General features: G+C 41.7%; 1 protein-coding gene across 1 annotated transcript in view; it reads right to left on the bottom strand.

The window, feature by feature from the left end:
• rngtt (RNA guanylyltransferase and 5'-phosphatase) overlaps positions 1–18,383 on the bottom strand; it is a 72,044-nt gene that overhangs the window by 5,615 nt on the left and 48,046 nt on the right. The window contains exons 12-13 of the mRNA XM_012836014.3: positions 15,021–15,089; positions 5,724–5,824 (exon numbers count right to left, since the gene is read on the bottom strand). Coding sequence (XP_012691468.1) covers positions 5,724–5,824; positions 15,021–15,089 — 170 coding nt within the window. The remainder of the gene's footprint in view (positions 1–5,723; positions 5,825–15,020; positions 15,090–18,383) is intronic.

Genomic DNA, 18,383 nt, shown 5'->3' with positions numbered 1-18,383 from the left:
TCTCACAGCCAGTGGCTGGGGGTGGACGGGTGGGCTAAGGGGGCTTTTGTCTTGCAGCTGGCCATTAATTATACCCCATACACTCCCAGAGAGATGAGAGAGAGAGAGAGAGTGTGAGAGAGAGAGAGAGAGAGAGAAAGCTCTAACCCTCATTGTTTTAAAGACCATCCACAGGCCTCCAGCAAAGCTTTAGAAGGGGAGGAGGAAATAAGTGGTTTGGAAAGTTCACATAACACTCCCATTAACCACATAGGGTGACTCAGGAACGGTGACGAAGCGCCTTGTTTAGGGCTTCAACCATGATCCCTTCCTTCCAAATTACCATCAACAGTAGGCGCAACGTGAAGACATATGCAAATAAACTGAAATGAATCAAATCATGATATCGCGTATTTCAGTGGCTGTGACTCAGATTGTGGATGTCCTTTGATGTGATGTGGAACGTGCGTACAAACCAACTACAATTTCAAAACATACAAAATACATAACTGTTGTGTATCTTGCTACCCTTGCTATCCTAACTTAAAGCCTCATCCAACCAGAATGAAACATAACTCATCAAAACTAAACATAAACTAAATTCCCATACAGTTCGCCGGTCAGCCTCCCCTCTTCTAAATCATATTATGCTAATACTGATTCTGATAAAGTGACCATATTACCTACGGTTAATTGTTTACCCAAATGTACATTTACCACATGTATGCTAGCATGCTCATTCTGATACGTGTAGGATTTTATCTACCATGTTCCTGATTGTTTTCCCTCCCCTTCTGCCACAAGCAAGACAGTTACTTGTCATTTGGTTTCAGTGAAACATCTGAGCCTTGCGCCCAGTGTGTGGTAATGTGTTAGCTGATGACGGTATCAAATCAAATGCAAATTGAAGTGGCATCTGGAAACCAAGCACCTGGCAATAACAGACAACACCCCCTTAACAGTTTCCGACAAAACTCAATGCCCTTAAACGTCAATGATCTATATCATTTCAACTGTCTCAAGTTAATGTCTCAGAGATACATTATGTGTGAATTATATGTGGCCTTGCATTTGCCCCTACTATCCACAGCTAAATCTATGTTTGTGAAACTCAAACTCTGAAATTCTGCTTTCAAATGACCCAAATTGATGTCAAAGGACTATAGCTTGACTATGTTAAAACGCCATGTGATTAGATAAGATCCGCAATGTAGGTAGGCAAGCACCTAGGATCTGTTAAAAATAAAATGATTTAAACAAAAAAAATGATGTTCTGTTTTTTAGTCCTCCTCTAACCTAGACAAATGAGGTGGTGATTTCTGTTCTGCTCAAATCTAGTTACTGATTTATTACTAATTCATTTTCCTTTCCTACCTTCAATTCAGACTGGCTCATTTCAAATCATTTTAGAATGTCATCATGTTTTCACAATATAACCTTGAGGTGCAAAAGGTGTTGCCCGACGTGAATGAGAGTGGGTTTGTGCAATCAAGTGTTGATGATGTTTGACAGAGGTGCCATTTCACTTCTCACCCTGACCTGAACTGCATCTGCAATGCTTCAGCAGGAGTCCAGGTGTGTTCGCTTTTGGGACATGACTTAACGACCAGTGGCAGTCATTGTGTGGTGAAGGGGGCCAGAACACATGGAGCGACACTCGCTAACTAAACACCTGGGCATGACCGTGGAGAGACCGAGCAAACCAGGTCTAAACCAGCTAACTAAACACCTGGGGAAGACCGTGGAGAGACCGAGCAAACCAGGTCCAAACCAGCTAACTAAACACCTGGGCATGACCGTGGAGAGAGGGAGCAAACCAGGTCCAAAACAGCAGCAGACCCATTGAGAGTGTCCATTCAGAAAGGCTGAACTGTGTGCCACCACCATTTTGAGGATGAGACTGAATAAACACTGGACAAGAAACTGCCTGGACACGATTCACTGATTCACAGAGTCAGGCAGCATCAACAGCCCACTCTGCATCAACAGTCTGCACCAGCCAGCAAACAAACAGCTACTAATCATGTTAATGGATGAAAATCTGCAATATTCAAACCGCTGCTGCACTGCGTTTTAGTACATCATTTTGTATCTAGCTCCTGGAAAGACGGCGAGAGAGCTTTTATGACAAATGGTCCCAGATACACATAACAAAACAAAACATGAAGATGGACTGGGGGTGGCAGATGTGAAATGGCAGACATAAAACAAGACATCCACGACACAAAGATACAGTAGCTCTGGGCTACAGCTCATGTGTTTCATGTGCTTTGTTCTCCTGTGTGTGTGTGTGTGTGTGTGTGTGTGTGTGTGTGTGTGAGAGAGAGTGTGAGTGAGTGAGTGAGTGAGTGAGTGAGTGAGTGAGTGAGTGTGTGTGTGTGTGTGTGTGTGAGTGTGTGAGTGTGTGAGTGTGAGTGTGAGAGAGTGAGTGTGTGAGTGAGTGTGTGAGAGAGAGTGAGTGAGTGAGTGAGTGAGTGAGTGAGTGAGTGTGTGTGTGTGAGTGTGTGAGTGTGTGAGTGTGTGAGTGTGTGAGTGTGTGAGTGTGAGAGAGTGAGTGTGTGAGTGAGTGTGTGAGTGAGTGAGTGAGTGAGTGAGTGAGTGAGTGAGTGAGTGAGTGAGTGAGTGAGTGAGTGTGAGTGTGAGTGTGAGTGTGAGTGTGAGAGAGAGAGAGAGAGAGAGAGAGAGAGAGAGAGAGAGAGAGAGAGAGAGAGAGAGAGAGAGAGAGAGAGAGAGAGCGAGAGCGAGAGCGAGTAAGGGAGGAGGACAGGCAGGTGTAATGGTGCCAGATGGATGTGGAGCAGCTGCTTATGATTAAGGGTTTCTCTGTGTGTGTGTGTGTGTGTGTGTGTGTGTGTGTGTGTGTGTGTGTGTGTGTGTGTGTGTGTGTGTGTGTGACAGAGAGAGAGTGCTACAGGGGACACGAGGCTCAAGGTGTGAGTCCTGCTTAGGAGCTGATAAATCTGCAGTAGGTGTCCAGCCCAGGGGCAGCTGTTTGCACCAATCACACGGTCTACACACCACAAGCCATCAGCACCTGGCAGAGGGCTGCAGACATGACTGGAGGGACAGGAGAAAGGAGCAAAATCTATTCCAATAGCAAACCCACGTCCCCGAGGAGACCCTGAGGGACACGCTGCCTTCCAGGGACACCAACTGATTACTGCTGTTGGAAAGTTAGCAGGACTATGTTGCTTTCATGCTAATGAATCATGTCAGATTCACTTATGAGAAGAATGAATGCAGGGTGAAATTCTGCATCACAAAAAAAGCGTACAGTTTCCACTCCGCCATTTGCAAACCATTGAGCTGTGTGACAAGTGTCTATTTACATTTTCAAAAGGGCCACTACAGGAAGATCACGCCTAAAAGTCTCAAAGTAACATCTCACACTTTTGTCTTCACTCTCCAGTTTTTTCAAAGCTTATTTGATAAAGTGGATAAAGCCGAAGCCAGACGGATCTAAAGATGAGGAGCAGGGGTCCATGATGTGTGGGCAGCTCAGCTCAGTTCAGCAGGCACTTCTTCAGCTTCTCTCGTCTGGGAAAGACGGTCTCACATCGCCTAGCATCGCTTTACTTTCAGAAAAGGGCTTTGAAGCATAGTTTAAAAAGATGGAGGGGGAGGCAGAGAAAAATCCTTCCAATGGATCCTTGAAAAGGAAATGTTTCAGAAGAACAAACTACTATGATGTGAGCCTTTTCTGTGTGAAAGCCCTGGGAGAGGGGTACAGGCTAGTAGTAGGGCTGGGCGATATACCTCATTCCAGTTTTTGTTTGTCAACAATGAAAAAGGCCTGAATTTCAAGAATTGAATTTCTGCAAAATCGAGATTAGTACTTCGGCTGTTGTCACTTAAACGCCAGCGGCAGCACTTCTCCGGAGTTACCACAGAGTTACGACGGTAACAGTAGAGTAGACTAAATGTCTTTCTGTTAGATCAGTCACCACACAAAGTCATAGTAACCTCTTGTAGCTTATTAAAAGATTTAGCAATACAGTCAATATCAATACCAAAACCATCTTTATTTAATTTTTACATGTGATAGCGCTGTATTTATTGTAGTCAGATCAGAGCCGTAAATAATGTAAATACTAATATTTATTTACAGCTCTGAGTCAGATAGAGTGGCATTGCCACCTACTGACCTTTCTTGGTATTGCTGGTTGTAAATACTAAAATGTATTTGTAGCCTAGAGCTGGGCGATCTGGCACATATGGAACGACGTATAGTTTTAATAAAGGAAACTATTTTTGAATCATGTCTTGCCTTAAGTTTTTGTAGACAGAAGAAAATGGACTGAAATCGTACATTGTCCATACCACTATAAAAAAAAGGAAAAAAAAAGTCCTTATAGGCAAGTCTCGCCACTTGGCAGCCACCTTGGCAACACCTCCAGGTAGCTATTTCAGGCAAACAAGATCAGGTTCCTATCTAAATGACTGGGGAGAGACAAACAGGTCCAGTATATCACGTGAACATGCGTTTCAATCTGATATAAATGAACATTGTTTCCCAGACCGCACACATATGTGGAACTAAATAGAACATGCAGGGGAGGTGAAAGGTCAGTTATGCAGTTTCCAACATATATCTGATCTCTGATCTCACTCAGCCCTATCTAGTAGGTACGCACTGCAGAGTTAAGGTCATGATGGGTGCACAAGTCTTAACGGTCTACAGATGTAGTGCTTGTCAAGTGAGATAGGGAACTGATTTGTTTACTGAGACTTCAGAGTATCAAATCAACAAATGCAGCACATAAATAGCTCAAGTTCCGGGGGCAAGCATGATATACCAAATCAACTTTACCGGGAAAACTGATGGCAGAGCACGGCACTGTACTACGTTTATTTTCTTATGTTCCCCTCAATAGCTCCGGCTCAGAATAAATTACATGTAAAATAAATGACCAGCCAAGGAGCATCTCGACAAGACTCAATCAATTAACTGAAGGCCTTGTTTTTAAGTTTGAAAGTGTAGAGATATTTCATAGACCTGAAAGTTGAGAGAATATGGTTTATTACATACTGCACAGCCTGCAGAGGAAGCAATCATCAGCCAGAGGAGACCTTGAAAAGCACATACAGCGCAAAGCAGGATCGTGCAAAAACTGCTACCTCTTTCAGGTCTTGACAAAAACTGCTACCTCTTTCAGGTCTTGACAAAAACTGCTACCTCTTTCAGGTCTTGACAAAGCCAGAAACCAATAAGTAGCTCACCCTACAAACTACACACATATATTATAATACATTTTAGACTACTCATTCACACACAAAAACATACGTAGTGTACAAAGACTTCATGGGCAGGACAACACCGATACATACATACATACAGCGAGTGGTCATTTATTTGGAGTACTTTTGTGAACAACTCTTTTCTTTTCGTTTCTTTCTCGTTTACTTTCCACAACATCTCCATGTTCTTCCTTCCATTCAGAGCTGCATTGATACACATGTTACTGGGGGTCTACTGCTAGTCTGCGCTGAGCACAAGTGAGGGTCTTCTCAAGAATGAGGAGCCCCAAGGATGGCAATGTCTGAAAATAGATCCCTACTTCAAGTGTTTATTTTTGTGTTTAAAAAAAACATGCTTCAAAGTGAGCACATTCACGCTCTGCGTGTGGTTTGATGTTTGACTCCTGCAGCATGTAAAGCAGGCTCGGTGTGTGTGTGTGTGTGTGTGTGTGTGTGTGTCATAAAGAGACTGTTGGAAGAGAGCTTCCCCTGTGATAGTGACTCACCCCTCACCACCAACTTTGGTGATTTTCAGACGAAAGTCGACCGAGTTGTGACTGGGTGGCTTCCACTTCAGGATGTTGTCACATCGACCAGCCTTGTATTTCTGAAGACAAACAGAGAAGACAGAAGATAGGGCAAGATATCAGGTATGAAATTACACTTCGAGGTAGTTTTCAATGCATCAATACTTCTTCATAGCCATCCCTTCGAGACTGGTGTTCACTCTCAGTTTAACATCAGAATGAGTGATGAGGTCAGTTTGGCCCCTGGGTCTGGGCCACGGCTTCCCCGTGAGTCTAAATCCAGGGTTAGAGATGCAACAGCCCAGATCTGCGAACATGTCAAACATGACGGGGACAGCAGAGGCTAAAGGCAAACATGGGGTGGAAGTGACATTTCCAACACAGACAGACCAAAATACACCGACTTTTGGTAGATCCATAAATTCTTCTGTGTAAATAGAAGAGACAAGTCACGTTATATCCCCTGTAACTAAGCAACAGCACCAGGACTGACTGCTCTTAAAGGAGCAAAACACATTTTCTGTACTCTGAACACTATTGAAGGCAAAAAGTACATTTCATTCCAAGAGCATGTCTATATTGATTGAAGAGAGTGAGCTATGGTAATGAAATGGAAGTTCTGATTTGAAGCCTTGTGTATATGCTAGGTTCATGTGTTTCTGCACTGTGCATCATTGTAGCTTCATGTAATATTTCAACTTGGCCCCAAAGCAACCAGCACCTAGGCCCTCCTCGTGTGAATGCTGTTTATTAGATTACTGGCTCCATTTTTATTTTTATCACTGTGCGGATCAATGTGCTGTTTGACCATAGCATTCATTCTTTCCCCTGAGGCAAATACCCATTTCTTCAGGCTCATGCCCCTGTTAAACTAATGCTTGCTAGCCTGCATATCCAACCTCACACTTCACACATATTTGTCCATCTGCATATTCATGGCAAACTGAACAGAGTTGCAAAGCTTGTCACACTTGATAAAATAGTAAGAAAAGGCAAATTAGTTTTTTTTTGTTTTTCCTGTGAATCCTGAAAGAGGTTGAAGGACATCCATTGTGTGACAAACACGACACAGAATTGTCGGCTTCATGTTATTTTATATGAACTGCCCACAATTTGAGCAGGACTGAAATGAAATATCAGACATGGCAAGGTTGTGGTCTTTTAGGGTGGGCACATTTGACTGAAACTCTTTTTGTTTTTGTCCGTGTGACCATGCCCATTCCACGGGAAGGGGGCCGTGAGAGGACACGCTCCCCCCTCTGCCTGAGCAGGCTCTGAGTGTAGGAGATGGCCTTCACATCTCTTTTCAACCGCTGCCATTACCCACAAACACAAATCAGCCAGGAGGCATTTATACATACAAAACGCAGAAAGCCCAAGGTCTCTGTGTGCTCAGGACATCTTTTCATTGGCAGGAGGTGGGAGTGTAAAACACTCTCTTGTTTAGCTATGAAAAGCTGTCTTCTATTAGGTAGGAGGGCTGTCAGGTTTGAAGAACAGTTACATGAACAAGAGGGCACAAAGGATGTAATTTGTACTCATGAAGCATGATGTGACAGGACAGAGCACACGTTTAGAATGAAATGATTTCTTATGGTTAAAGTTTAACTCAGGTTAAAGCTGTGCCCTTAATAATATATAACATCTGAAATAGAGAAAGCTACTAAGGATTAATGTAAATATGCTGCAGAACTCCTACCATTACTAAAGAAACTGATGTCACAATCAGCCACGTCGACATACAACAATGCTTATAAGCATAATTCAATGTAACTGTCACATTTTGTATCTAAGGAAAATTCTGTGTGTTCTCATGTACAGCAAATGCCAGCTGTTTTAGTGTTGTGCTGCCATTTAAAATAGCAAGGGCACAGACTACTGAAGTGCATGATTGGAACTCTCTAGAAGATCTTTACCCATTACTAATTGTCAACGCATGAAAGAATTTGTATTTGTGCTTACTTGGATTTCCTATTGTGACGTGTTCTTTAGAATGACGATGACATTTTGATATTTTATATTGCACACCTATGAAGTAATCACATTTTTTTGACCGTACACCTGCACATCAATTCACCAAGTTTGTTCTGATGTTCAAATGAACTTGTGACAGAGCTACAAATGAGTGGGCTGACCCGCGGGCTGTTCCCGTTAACTACTGAAAACATTCTCTAGTAAAAGTGTGTCACACTGGACTGGAGCATGGTGAATCAGAGCGCCAATCAGATTTTGTTACAACAAATATAACAAAAATAGACAACAACAGTGTTCAGTATTTTGTGAGATAGACAACGACAGTGTTCAGCATTTTTGTAAGGAACTGGGGTGGTTGAAGTTCTGTAAATAAGACACACAGATCCCCATCTGGAGCCTGTGATGATTCGCCATCCAGCCATCTGTACCGCTGACATTCATTAGTTATTTGACTAATGCTGAAATTAACATCAATCTATCTCCACATGACATGTCGCACACAACTAATTCAGAGTGAGCTTATTCCAAGAGCATCAATAGTGCAGCTCTTTTGTAGTTTCAGCCCCTAAACTCTGGAACAGCCTTCCCTATGATGTCAGAGCTCCTTCCTCCTTGAGGACTATTTTTGGATTACTTTAATTACATTTTGTTAACTTAACTCTGATTGACATAAACTTTTGTGCTTATCCATTATATTTTCATTTATATTTTATTGTACATAAACCAGATGCATTTTTCTGTCTGTCTGTTCATTTACTAATTCTTCTTTTGTTGTATTTTTTGTTATTTCCTGTCCTGTAAAGCACCGTGGACTCAGCTAGAAAGGTGCTATATAAATAAATAAATGACTATCATTAATATTATTATTATTATCATTGTTATTATTATTATTAAGTTCTATATATAGGTTAGAGACAGTGGTTGTATGGTTGAGTAGAGGTCAAAACAATGAATCACAACCATTATTTTTACATACTGGGACTCCGCCTCCGCCTCGTGGTTCTCGACGTTCTCACCAATAACATGGGAAATAGCCTCGTGGTTCTCGACGTTCTCACCAATAACATGGGAAATAGCACCGTGGTTCTCGACGTTCTCACCAATAACATGGGAAATAGCACCGTGGTTCTCGACGTTCTCACCTATAACATGGGAAATAGCACCGTGGTTCTCGACGTTCACACCAATAACATGGGAAATAGCATTGTGGTTCTCGACGTTCTCACCAATAACATGGGAAAAAGAACATACATTCCTCTACAGACATTATTTTGTGAAATGTGTGAAATTCTGTATATTCATCAATGCAATCATTACATACAAGTGTATAAGTCATGTACACATTAACTATGTCTTCAAAAAAAGTAAGAAACATCCCAAATGACAATTTATCTTCATTGTAACAAGATACCCAGGTGAATAACTCCAGTATGTGCTGTTGGGTGTGTGCGAGTCTGACGGTGCTATTTAATAGGAGCTGCTATCTGACAGGGATCTGGACAGGTATATTGTTATGGTCCTGAGGGAAGAGTGTGCTCCTAATTGGCCACATATGTCAACAGTTCTGTCTAACATTACCAGGTAATGATGTATGGATGGCAAAAAAACTCCCATTCCCTAACAAAATCTATGGTGCACTTACTGAGAATACTCTGGCACAATTTGCCTTATGCACAACTGAAGATTAAAAGGGAGACAAAACTTCACTTCTTCATCCTATTTCTCATGGGCAGAAATTGGGTAGTTCCAATCAAAAGGACAAACGACACTGCCTCCAAACTCGCCAGTTTCTGGGAGACAGGGACATCAATTTGGAACAATATTTGAACTTTTGAGGCTTGTCTTGTCTGTAGATTTGCAGATGTTTACAGTCTGGTGCTATCTGTGCTCCAGGCCTGTCCAAACCGTCAGCCTGGGGGAAATGGAGGCCATATTTGTAGTACTGCTACCATCTAAACTCTCACTCCCTCAGCACTGAGCAAGGTGAACCTTTTCAGTCGTCTTTGCTATTCTGAGCAGACCTCTAATCATCTCATCTATAACAATGGTCTTTTGTTGCAACTTTCTTTTTAAAAAAAATACTTGTTTGATTTTTGAATAGGCTTCATTATGGAAGGAGAAACTGTAACAACTCTAGCAGCATTTGGGAACCAACGGCAGCTGAGGCAGTCTTCAAGGGACTGAATGTGAATCCAATAAAAGTAGTATTAGAAAGTCAAAGAAGAAGGAGTAGAAATCTACCTTGTTCTGAGATTTTTGCATTACAAATAGCATACGCCCCTGCATTACAAATAGCATACGCCCCTGCATTATTCCTGGCACCATGGGGAGAATCAGTCTGATTACTCAGATCATTATTCATGACTGATGTTACAAGCAATGCCAGTTTCTCTGAGGGACAGAACACTAAGCTCCGACATGCTCTCTGTACGTACAACACAGAGGGACTGCATCCCCTCAAGACAACGTTTTAGGAAATAACTAGCGAATAGCAACAAGCGAAGGACCACACATCGATGGTATTTATATCTGGCAACAGGAAGGGGTTGGAAACAGGCTAGAAAATAGCACCATCATCACTGCTGCATCTGGAGATTGAGCTGCAGGAAATTAGTATGGTGATATTAATAGCCTAAGTGACACATGAATTAGCACCCTTGAATGAGAAACTAATAGGTCTAATCCGTCAGTGGAGTAGCCCAGCAACCAGGCCATCCTCCCTCTGCATCTCTTTATTGGACCAAATGGAAGGATAGTTGGCGTCAGCAAACTAAATAACAGTTCAAGAAAAGAGCAGTAAACTACGATGTGAATATTTACATTAAACATTCAAATCTCAGTGCACATAACTGTATATTTTAATTACCCTAAAATGAAACCAATCAATAAAGACAATTGGCCTCGGTCATAAGCTATAATTTCTCGTGTCATTAATCAAACACAAATGTCCCCATAACATTTCTGATAAGAAGATTCATTAGATTTGACCACCACTATAATAAAACTCATTAAACAAATCACCATCTTTCTCATGTGAAACGAGACATGATAGTGTGATTATTTTGATGGAATGAAAGAGAAACTTTAACGCATAGTAATTGATGCTGGTGAAAGAGTGTTGACATGTTTTCTCAAAGCCAATCACATCCAGCCCTCTTTTCAGCAATGGCTTCTAATCAAGGACAACACCTTTAAAACTAGAAACCACAAAAAAAGAAATTTGTTATCCAGGTGTTAGGCTACAATTACTGTGGCAACCACAAGATTTTGCTTTCAGGCCAAAGGGCTTAACTTCACCAACCTATCAGACCATAAAGTCTTCAAAAATGTCTTTTCTTAGAGGGGTATAGCCTCAAGACACTCCTCCAAATGGGCCAGATATGTGAAGACCTGAAGTTTGCTGATGTAGGGACAGTATCTCCTCATTTCAACTGATGTGCTTTAAGACTTACATGGTGTTGTAGGTGGTCCTACAAATACCAAATGTGGTAGATGATCTTGGTAGATTCACCTTTTTAACTTTTTGATCAAATGTACAGCCAGTGCTTCAAGGTGGATTAAAATCTTTGTTCCGTCTCCTGTTCTAGATTGAAAGCTATTAACTTCATCTTGACAATTCTTAGATAATTCTTTTGTCCTCATTATCTGATCATGGTGGGTCTATTGTAAATGAGTTATATGTAATGTGTATTAAATCTGTGGAACACAAGTTAATGTGAACTGAGAATACACCCACCTTGTTAATCATGTAGCATGATTGATTCCGCAACACATTATCTCTGTCCCAGTTTTGGTTGCTCTAGTTGCTACTTTACCCATCAGACTCTCAGTTTTAATGAAAACACCCACCCATCATGATTCCAGTAGATTTCAGCAGTACAAAACACAAGAGTGGTATATGCCAGAGAAATGTAAAAAAAAAACAAGACTGGTATATGCCAGAGATATGTTAAAAAAAAATGTATATCTGCTCTGAAAATGAAGTGTTGTATGCTTACACTGCTCAAAACAATGAAGACAAAAATATTCCCATGGCTGCCATATTAGCTACCGAGCTGACAGAGAAATAATATACAAATGCAGATCCATACAAATCCAACTAATGACTGAGCGTATTGTTTTGCAGTAAGATTTACTGCAATATAATACTTTGAATCTAAAGATGCTTCCTATGGCTGTAGTTTCATTACAGAGTCTTAGTGTTGCAGTTATTTTGTTGGCCTTTTAAGATAATGCTAAATATGAGGCTCATGCTACAAGTCAATATTGTGAAGCTACCCATTGTAAGTGACGTTTTCTGTTTTCTTGCCATAGCTGGCTGAGTATTTATGCATTACACATTTAAATGTCAGGTAATACAATTTTGTTATGTATGTTATTAACTCAGCACCACTACACCCATTGATGTATCTTCTCCTAACCCTCAGCACTACTTGTCATTGATGTATCTTCTCCTAACTATCAGCACTACTTGTCATTGCAAACGAATGACAATTCATAATAAGCATGAAAACACAATTCTTTAATTCTATTCTTTATAGCTAAATTGTATCTTAAATCCATCATGGAACATTTGATTCCAGGTCATGTAACCAGAGGCGGTGCGTTCCATTGGGCAAAGGCGGGCAGTTGCCATCAGGGGGGCCTTGTCGTACTTCCGAGTGTTTTTTAATACATTTTTTAAAGAATTTAAATAAATCTTTTGTCATTGCAAACGAACGATAATTCTTAATAAGCATGAAAACACGATTATTTAATTTTATGTATCAGCCTAAAATGTATCTTAAATCCATCATGGGAAAAAATATTCCAGGTCAAGTGACGTTTCTGTCACGGACAATTTGTCGTGGAATGGCGTGTGTGGTTGCAAAGTTAAGCATGAAACGATTTTTAAGTGGCAGTGAGAAAAGAAAAGAGGAAATGAAGGATGAGAAGTTCAGGGAGAAATTACCTAAGGTAACACAATATTTCCAATCAAGCATTTGTCCGTGAAAGTGGAAGAAATTTCTGAGAATGTTTCAAGTTCATCTGATAATGTTTCAAGTGCTGCTGAGCCAAGTTTAGCTAATGCTAGCAGCAGCAGACAAACATCTACTACAGCACCAACTAACCCCGCCTGCCTTGCTTCTACAAACGGTGAGCCATCATGTACCACAGCTCATAGTCATATATAGATGTCTATGCCACAGCTGCCCATATCCGGGACACTGCACTGACGACGCGCATGATACTGCCATGGGCATCATCACTGCTCAAGCACAGCTGGATGATAACGAGAGCAGTGATGTCACCAATGCGAGTAACAGCAATGGCATACAGTGATCAGTGAAGACCCAGCATTATGGTGTGACAAATTAACAGATAGAGAGAGAATTGAAATAGTTAAAACAGGACCTGTACAAATTCGGAACTTTCAGTTGAAAACATTCATTAGAAGTATAAAGAATTAATCAAAAGTCATATTATTTTGATAAGGTAATCAAAAAGTTACACTACTATTACACTGCACTCAAAACCTCATAATTCAAATAATTTACAATTGTTTAGTTGTTAAAGTCAACTATTCCCAATAAATGTCAGTTTCACATAACATTGTTCATTAAGTGTGTGTCTGTCTGGGTGGGTGTGGGGTTGGAGGGGATTGGTGCTTTGGTGGGGTGGATTTTTTTTTTCAAAATGTTTCTTTGCCCAGGGCCTTCAATTTGCTAAAACCGCCCCTGCTACTACACTCATTGATGTATCTTGGCTAGCAATTTAATATTAAGTAGAGCTAGCTTTCTAGTGATAATAAGAGCCCTGGGGGAAGGCTGTAGTTGACGTGCCACAGGCAGCAGATTCTACTACACGTTTACCCCATAAGGTGAATAAAACTTGATTCCCAGCTTGTTCTCAGAGCAGCTGTCAGTACCATCTCTGCAATAGCAGGGGCCCTGAACACTTCACACAATCTAATCAATGTTTTGCACACGTGCCCTGCCATCAGTGGTGCTCGCTGAACATTCTGTGCTCTATATTGCCAGGGGAGATAAAAGGACAAGGCTGTTGCTGATGGTGTTAAAGTGGCCATAGAGATTCTGGATAGGGAGGGGGACAGGGACGGGTGGGGTGTGGACAGGGATATGGGGGGGGGGGTGCCCTGTGCTTTTTGGGTGAAATATTTTTGGGTAGGTCTTGTGGGCCGGCTGAGATGGAGAGTGAGAGTTTAGTCGGAGCACACACCACTAGGAAAACAGATTAGTTGCTCGGGCTGGAAAAGGGCCTTGAACTTTTGACCGGTCAGCCTCTCAGACCTCAGACATGGATTACGCCAGTTAAAAAGAACTACTAAAGTACTTTGTGTCCTCATAAAACTTTCAGTGATACCAAAGAGCGAATCCGAAAGACTTGCTAACTACAGACAAAAAAACAAATCTTCAATTTCAGTCAATTTTAGTTAATATGCTGATTTAATAGAATGACTGAAAAGGCCATATGGATCAAGCATTCCCTAAATGTTGCTTTTCAAAATCCCTCTCTATTATCAACAATACCTCACATATTTGGAAAAAGACTAGTCTAACAGACATGATTGCAGACAGAATGCTGATACACTTACTCCGCTACTATGAGACAAGTGTTAATTATCTTTCCTTTTTCTTTGAAACTTCACATTAAGGCAGCCATGCTCACACATGCAGAGGGTTGGTGGGTTTTGATAAGATTGTATCGATGAGGAATTCTTAATGAATCCTCCTTATCAGTTTGAATCCTTTTTTGGTTCCTTGATTAAACCTACACTCTTAGAAATACACTGGCCTGTGAAGCAGTCCATTTGCAATCCATTTTCCTTTAATGCATTGAACATTTTTCTAAAGCAATGGTGGCCTCACATTTTCTCCCCAAATATGGGATATCAGCATTTCTCAAACATGGCACCAAGGAGGAAAAACTGCAAATCAATATTTAAATGAATTAAAAAATCAGTAGTGTGAACCCATTAGACTAAAGTTTTTTCAGATCTGCTCTGCTCCCTTAACAGGGTCATTGTTCAAATCCCAACCCCAAAGCCATCAGTAGACACAGTCAAAAGGGCCAAGAAAAGATTGTGAAATGAGTGGTGGAGAATGGATCACAAGAAAGGTATGCACTTGAGCAACAGTAACTATTACAGTATGCAACAGTGACTAGTACAGTATGCAACAGAAAGGTCGATCACAGTGACTAGTACAGTATGCAACAGAAAGGTCGATCACAGTGACTAGTACAGTATGCAACAGAAAGGTCGATCACAGTGACTAGTACAGTATGCAACAGCTCACTCACCCCCATAGGCTGGAAAATAAGACCGTCCGTCTCATGACTGACCTGGGCAAGGAAGCTCCCCTCCAAAAGCTGAAAGAGAATGAAAATATACATGAGAAAATGGACGTGCATCATGTGGAGTGATACCAAGGTTCTGCTGCTCTCTATCAATGCCTGTGGCTTATTGAGGACAGACGATCGAAGTGGAGAGATGTCTGGACTACCCATGAAACAGCACCAGAAAATGAACAAATGAAAAGACGTGTACCTACTATTAATTCATTTCAATTTGATTTATATAGCACCAAAACAATACAATTGTCTCAAGGCAGACCCGCAGGCTTGAAACCCCCTTAGAGCAGGCACAAAGGTGACAGGAGCAAGGAAAAACTCCCTGTTTATCAGGAAGAAACCGTAAACAGAACCGTGGCACATAAGGGGGGGCCCATCTGCTATAAGGCTGGCTGGGTAGAGACAGAAAAAGAGGGGGTGGGTGGGGCTCGTGGCAGAAGGGGAGGGGAAACAATCAGGAACATGGTAGAATAAATCATACACGTATCAAGACGAGCATGCTAACAGATATGTGGTAAATGTACACAATACATACAAGCATAACATGGTGTATACACTCACCGGCCACTTCATTAGGTACACCGGTTCAACTGCGCGTTAAAGTAAATATCTAATCAGCCAATCACTTGGCAGAAACCCAATGCATTTAGGAATGTAAACATGGTCAAGACAAGAGGATCTTAAATTCAAACCAAACATCAGAATGCGGAAGAAAGGTGATTTAAGTGACTTTGAACGTGGCCAGGTTGTTGGTGCCAGACGGGCTGGTCAGAGTATTTCAGAAACTGCTGATCTACTGGGATTTTCACTCACAACCATCTCTAGGGTTTACAGAGAATGGTCCGAAAAAGATGACATTTCCAGTGAGCGGCACTTCGTTGGGCAGGAAATGCCTTGTTGATGCCAGAGGTCAGAGGAGAATGGCCAGACTGGTTCAAGATGTTATAAAGGCACCAGTAACTGAAATAACCACTCGTTACAACCAAGGTATGCAGAAGAGCATCTTTAAACGCACAACACTTTGAACCTTGAAGATGGGCTACAGCAGCAGAAGACCACACCAGGTGCCCCTCCTGTCAGGAAACTGAGGCTACAATTTGCACAGGCTCACCAAAATTGTACAATAGAAGATTGGAAAAATGTTGCCTGGTCTGATGAGTCTTGATTTCTGCTGTGACATTCAGATGGTAGGGTCAGAATTTGGCGTAAACAACATCAATCCTGCCTTGTATCAATGGTTCAGGCTGGTGGTGGTGCTGTAATGGTGTGGGGGATATTTTCTTGGCACACTTTAGGCCCCTTAGTACCAATTGAGCATCGTTTAAACGCCACAGCCTACCTGAGGATTGTTGCTGACCATGTCCACCCCACTATGACCACAGTGTACCCATCTTCTGATGGCTACTTCCAGCAGGATAACGTGCCATCTCAAAAAAGCTCAAATCATCTCAAACTGATTTCTTGAACATGACAATGAGTTCACTGTACTCCAGTGGCCTCCACAATCACCAGATCTCAATCCAATAGAACACCTTTGGGATGGGATGGAACGGGAGATTTGCATCATGGATGTGCAGCCGACAAATCTGCAGCAACTGCGTGATGCTCTGATGACAATATGGAAAAATATGGAAAATCTCTGAGGAATGTTTCCAGCGCCTTGTTGAATCTATGCCACAAATAATTAAGGCAAAAGGAGGTCCAACCTGGTACTAGCAAGGTGTACCTAATGAAGTGGCCGGTGAGTGTATATGATACATACAAAATTGATGGAGGATAAGGTGGGGCGAGAGCTTTCAAGTATTGTAGAACAGCTAAATGGGTGTACTGTATAAGGTTACTATTACGAAGGTAAGTAAAGTAATGGAACAGAAAACTATGTTGATGGTGGCAATTATTTACATTGCAGGAAAATGCTAGCACAGAGCATGGGGTAGAATAAGTGTATGACAGTGTGGTGGGGCTGGGTAGGTCTAAGCTGAGGGTTTCTACAAGTGGATCAGGAGGAGGGACTGGAGAGGTAGATTTAAATAAACAATTAACAGTAGGTAATACAGCGTGTGCTATCTGTACCTCACTCCTGCCAGGGATGGATTAACGAACGGGCCTACCGGGCCCAGGCCCAGGGGCCCATGAGCTCAGGGGGCCCCTAGGCCAGAGCCTCTGCGTGAAGTCGCTGTTATGTATCTCTTATTTGTGGTTGAAAAAGGTGTATTTTATTAATTTGCTAATGGCTTTAATTGAGTGTACCTGTGCTGTGTTAGAAAAAGCTAGATTAATGCGACAGTGATCAAGCATAACTTTTTGGGACTGCTCAGGATACCTTATGCTATATATACCCTCAAAATGGCAAACCTGTCTCTGTCATGGTTTTCATAATTTTTAGGGGGAATCGTCAGTAGCAATCTATAACAAAATTATACTGTATGCTTATCTTACATACACTATAGAAACTATTAAAAAACGATTCAATTAAATTAATTATTTCTTATTTTCTTTGTTATTTTTGTCATATACAGATATGCAATGATGATTGCTGGGTAATATGTATCTTGTTGTCCAATGTCAAGTCTCTATTTGATCATGTGATGAGACGATACGATATAGCTAGTTTAGGCGCAGAATCTGAAAGTCAAGACTTACAAGCAGGCACAGTAGGCTACACCTGCCGGACGACGCCTTTCAAACATAAAAGTGGTGATGCATGATTTGATTTTTCAATGGACAGGATAGCCAGCCCATTCAGCCTCTCCTGCCCCATGCTGCCCCTCAGGTAGGTCTTAATCCGTTTCAAGTTGGAAAAGAATCACTCGGCTGTTGCCCTGTCACATGTAATGTCAGAAACAATAGCAGGGCAGTGCACACCTCACCGAAGGTGGATGTTACAGAGTAAACTTTGACCTGTTTACTTTCCCAATACAATAGCCAAAGTATCTAATTCGACCGTAAAATCCAACACTTTGGTTGTGTTTGTGTGTGCGTGTGTGCGTGTTTTGCGGGTGCACAATTGCGGGGGGGGGGGGCCTTCAAAATATCCAGGCCCAGGGGCCCGTGGTTTCTTAATCCGTCCATGACTCCTGCTACACACAACAACATGGACAGCAGGAAGTGAAGAATGTTGCGACAGGTGACGGGTTTTTGATGCATTATTCATGACTATGGAATGCACTAGAAGAATGCCTCGATTTAAATATGGAAAGGGTGCCAGGATGGAAGTAGGAAGATTATTTCACAGGAGGGGGGCTCGATAGCAGAAAGCTCTACCTCCTATTGTGCTTTTTGATATTCTTGGAATTACAAGGAGACCTGCAC

The sequence above is a fragment of the Clupea harengus genome, chromosome 15 (assembly GCF_900700415.2).
Source record: "Clupea harengus chromosome 15, Ch_v2.0.2, whole genome shotgun sequence".
NCBI classification, from domain to species: domain Eukaryota; kingdom Metazoa; phylum Chordata; class Actinopteri; order Clupeiformes; family Clupeidae; genus Clupea; species Clupea harengus.
Note: the sequence above shows the minus strand (reverse complement) of the source record. Positions and strands in the feature narration are given on the sequence as shown.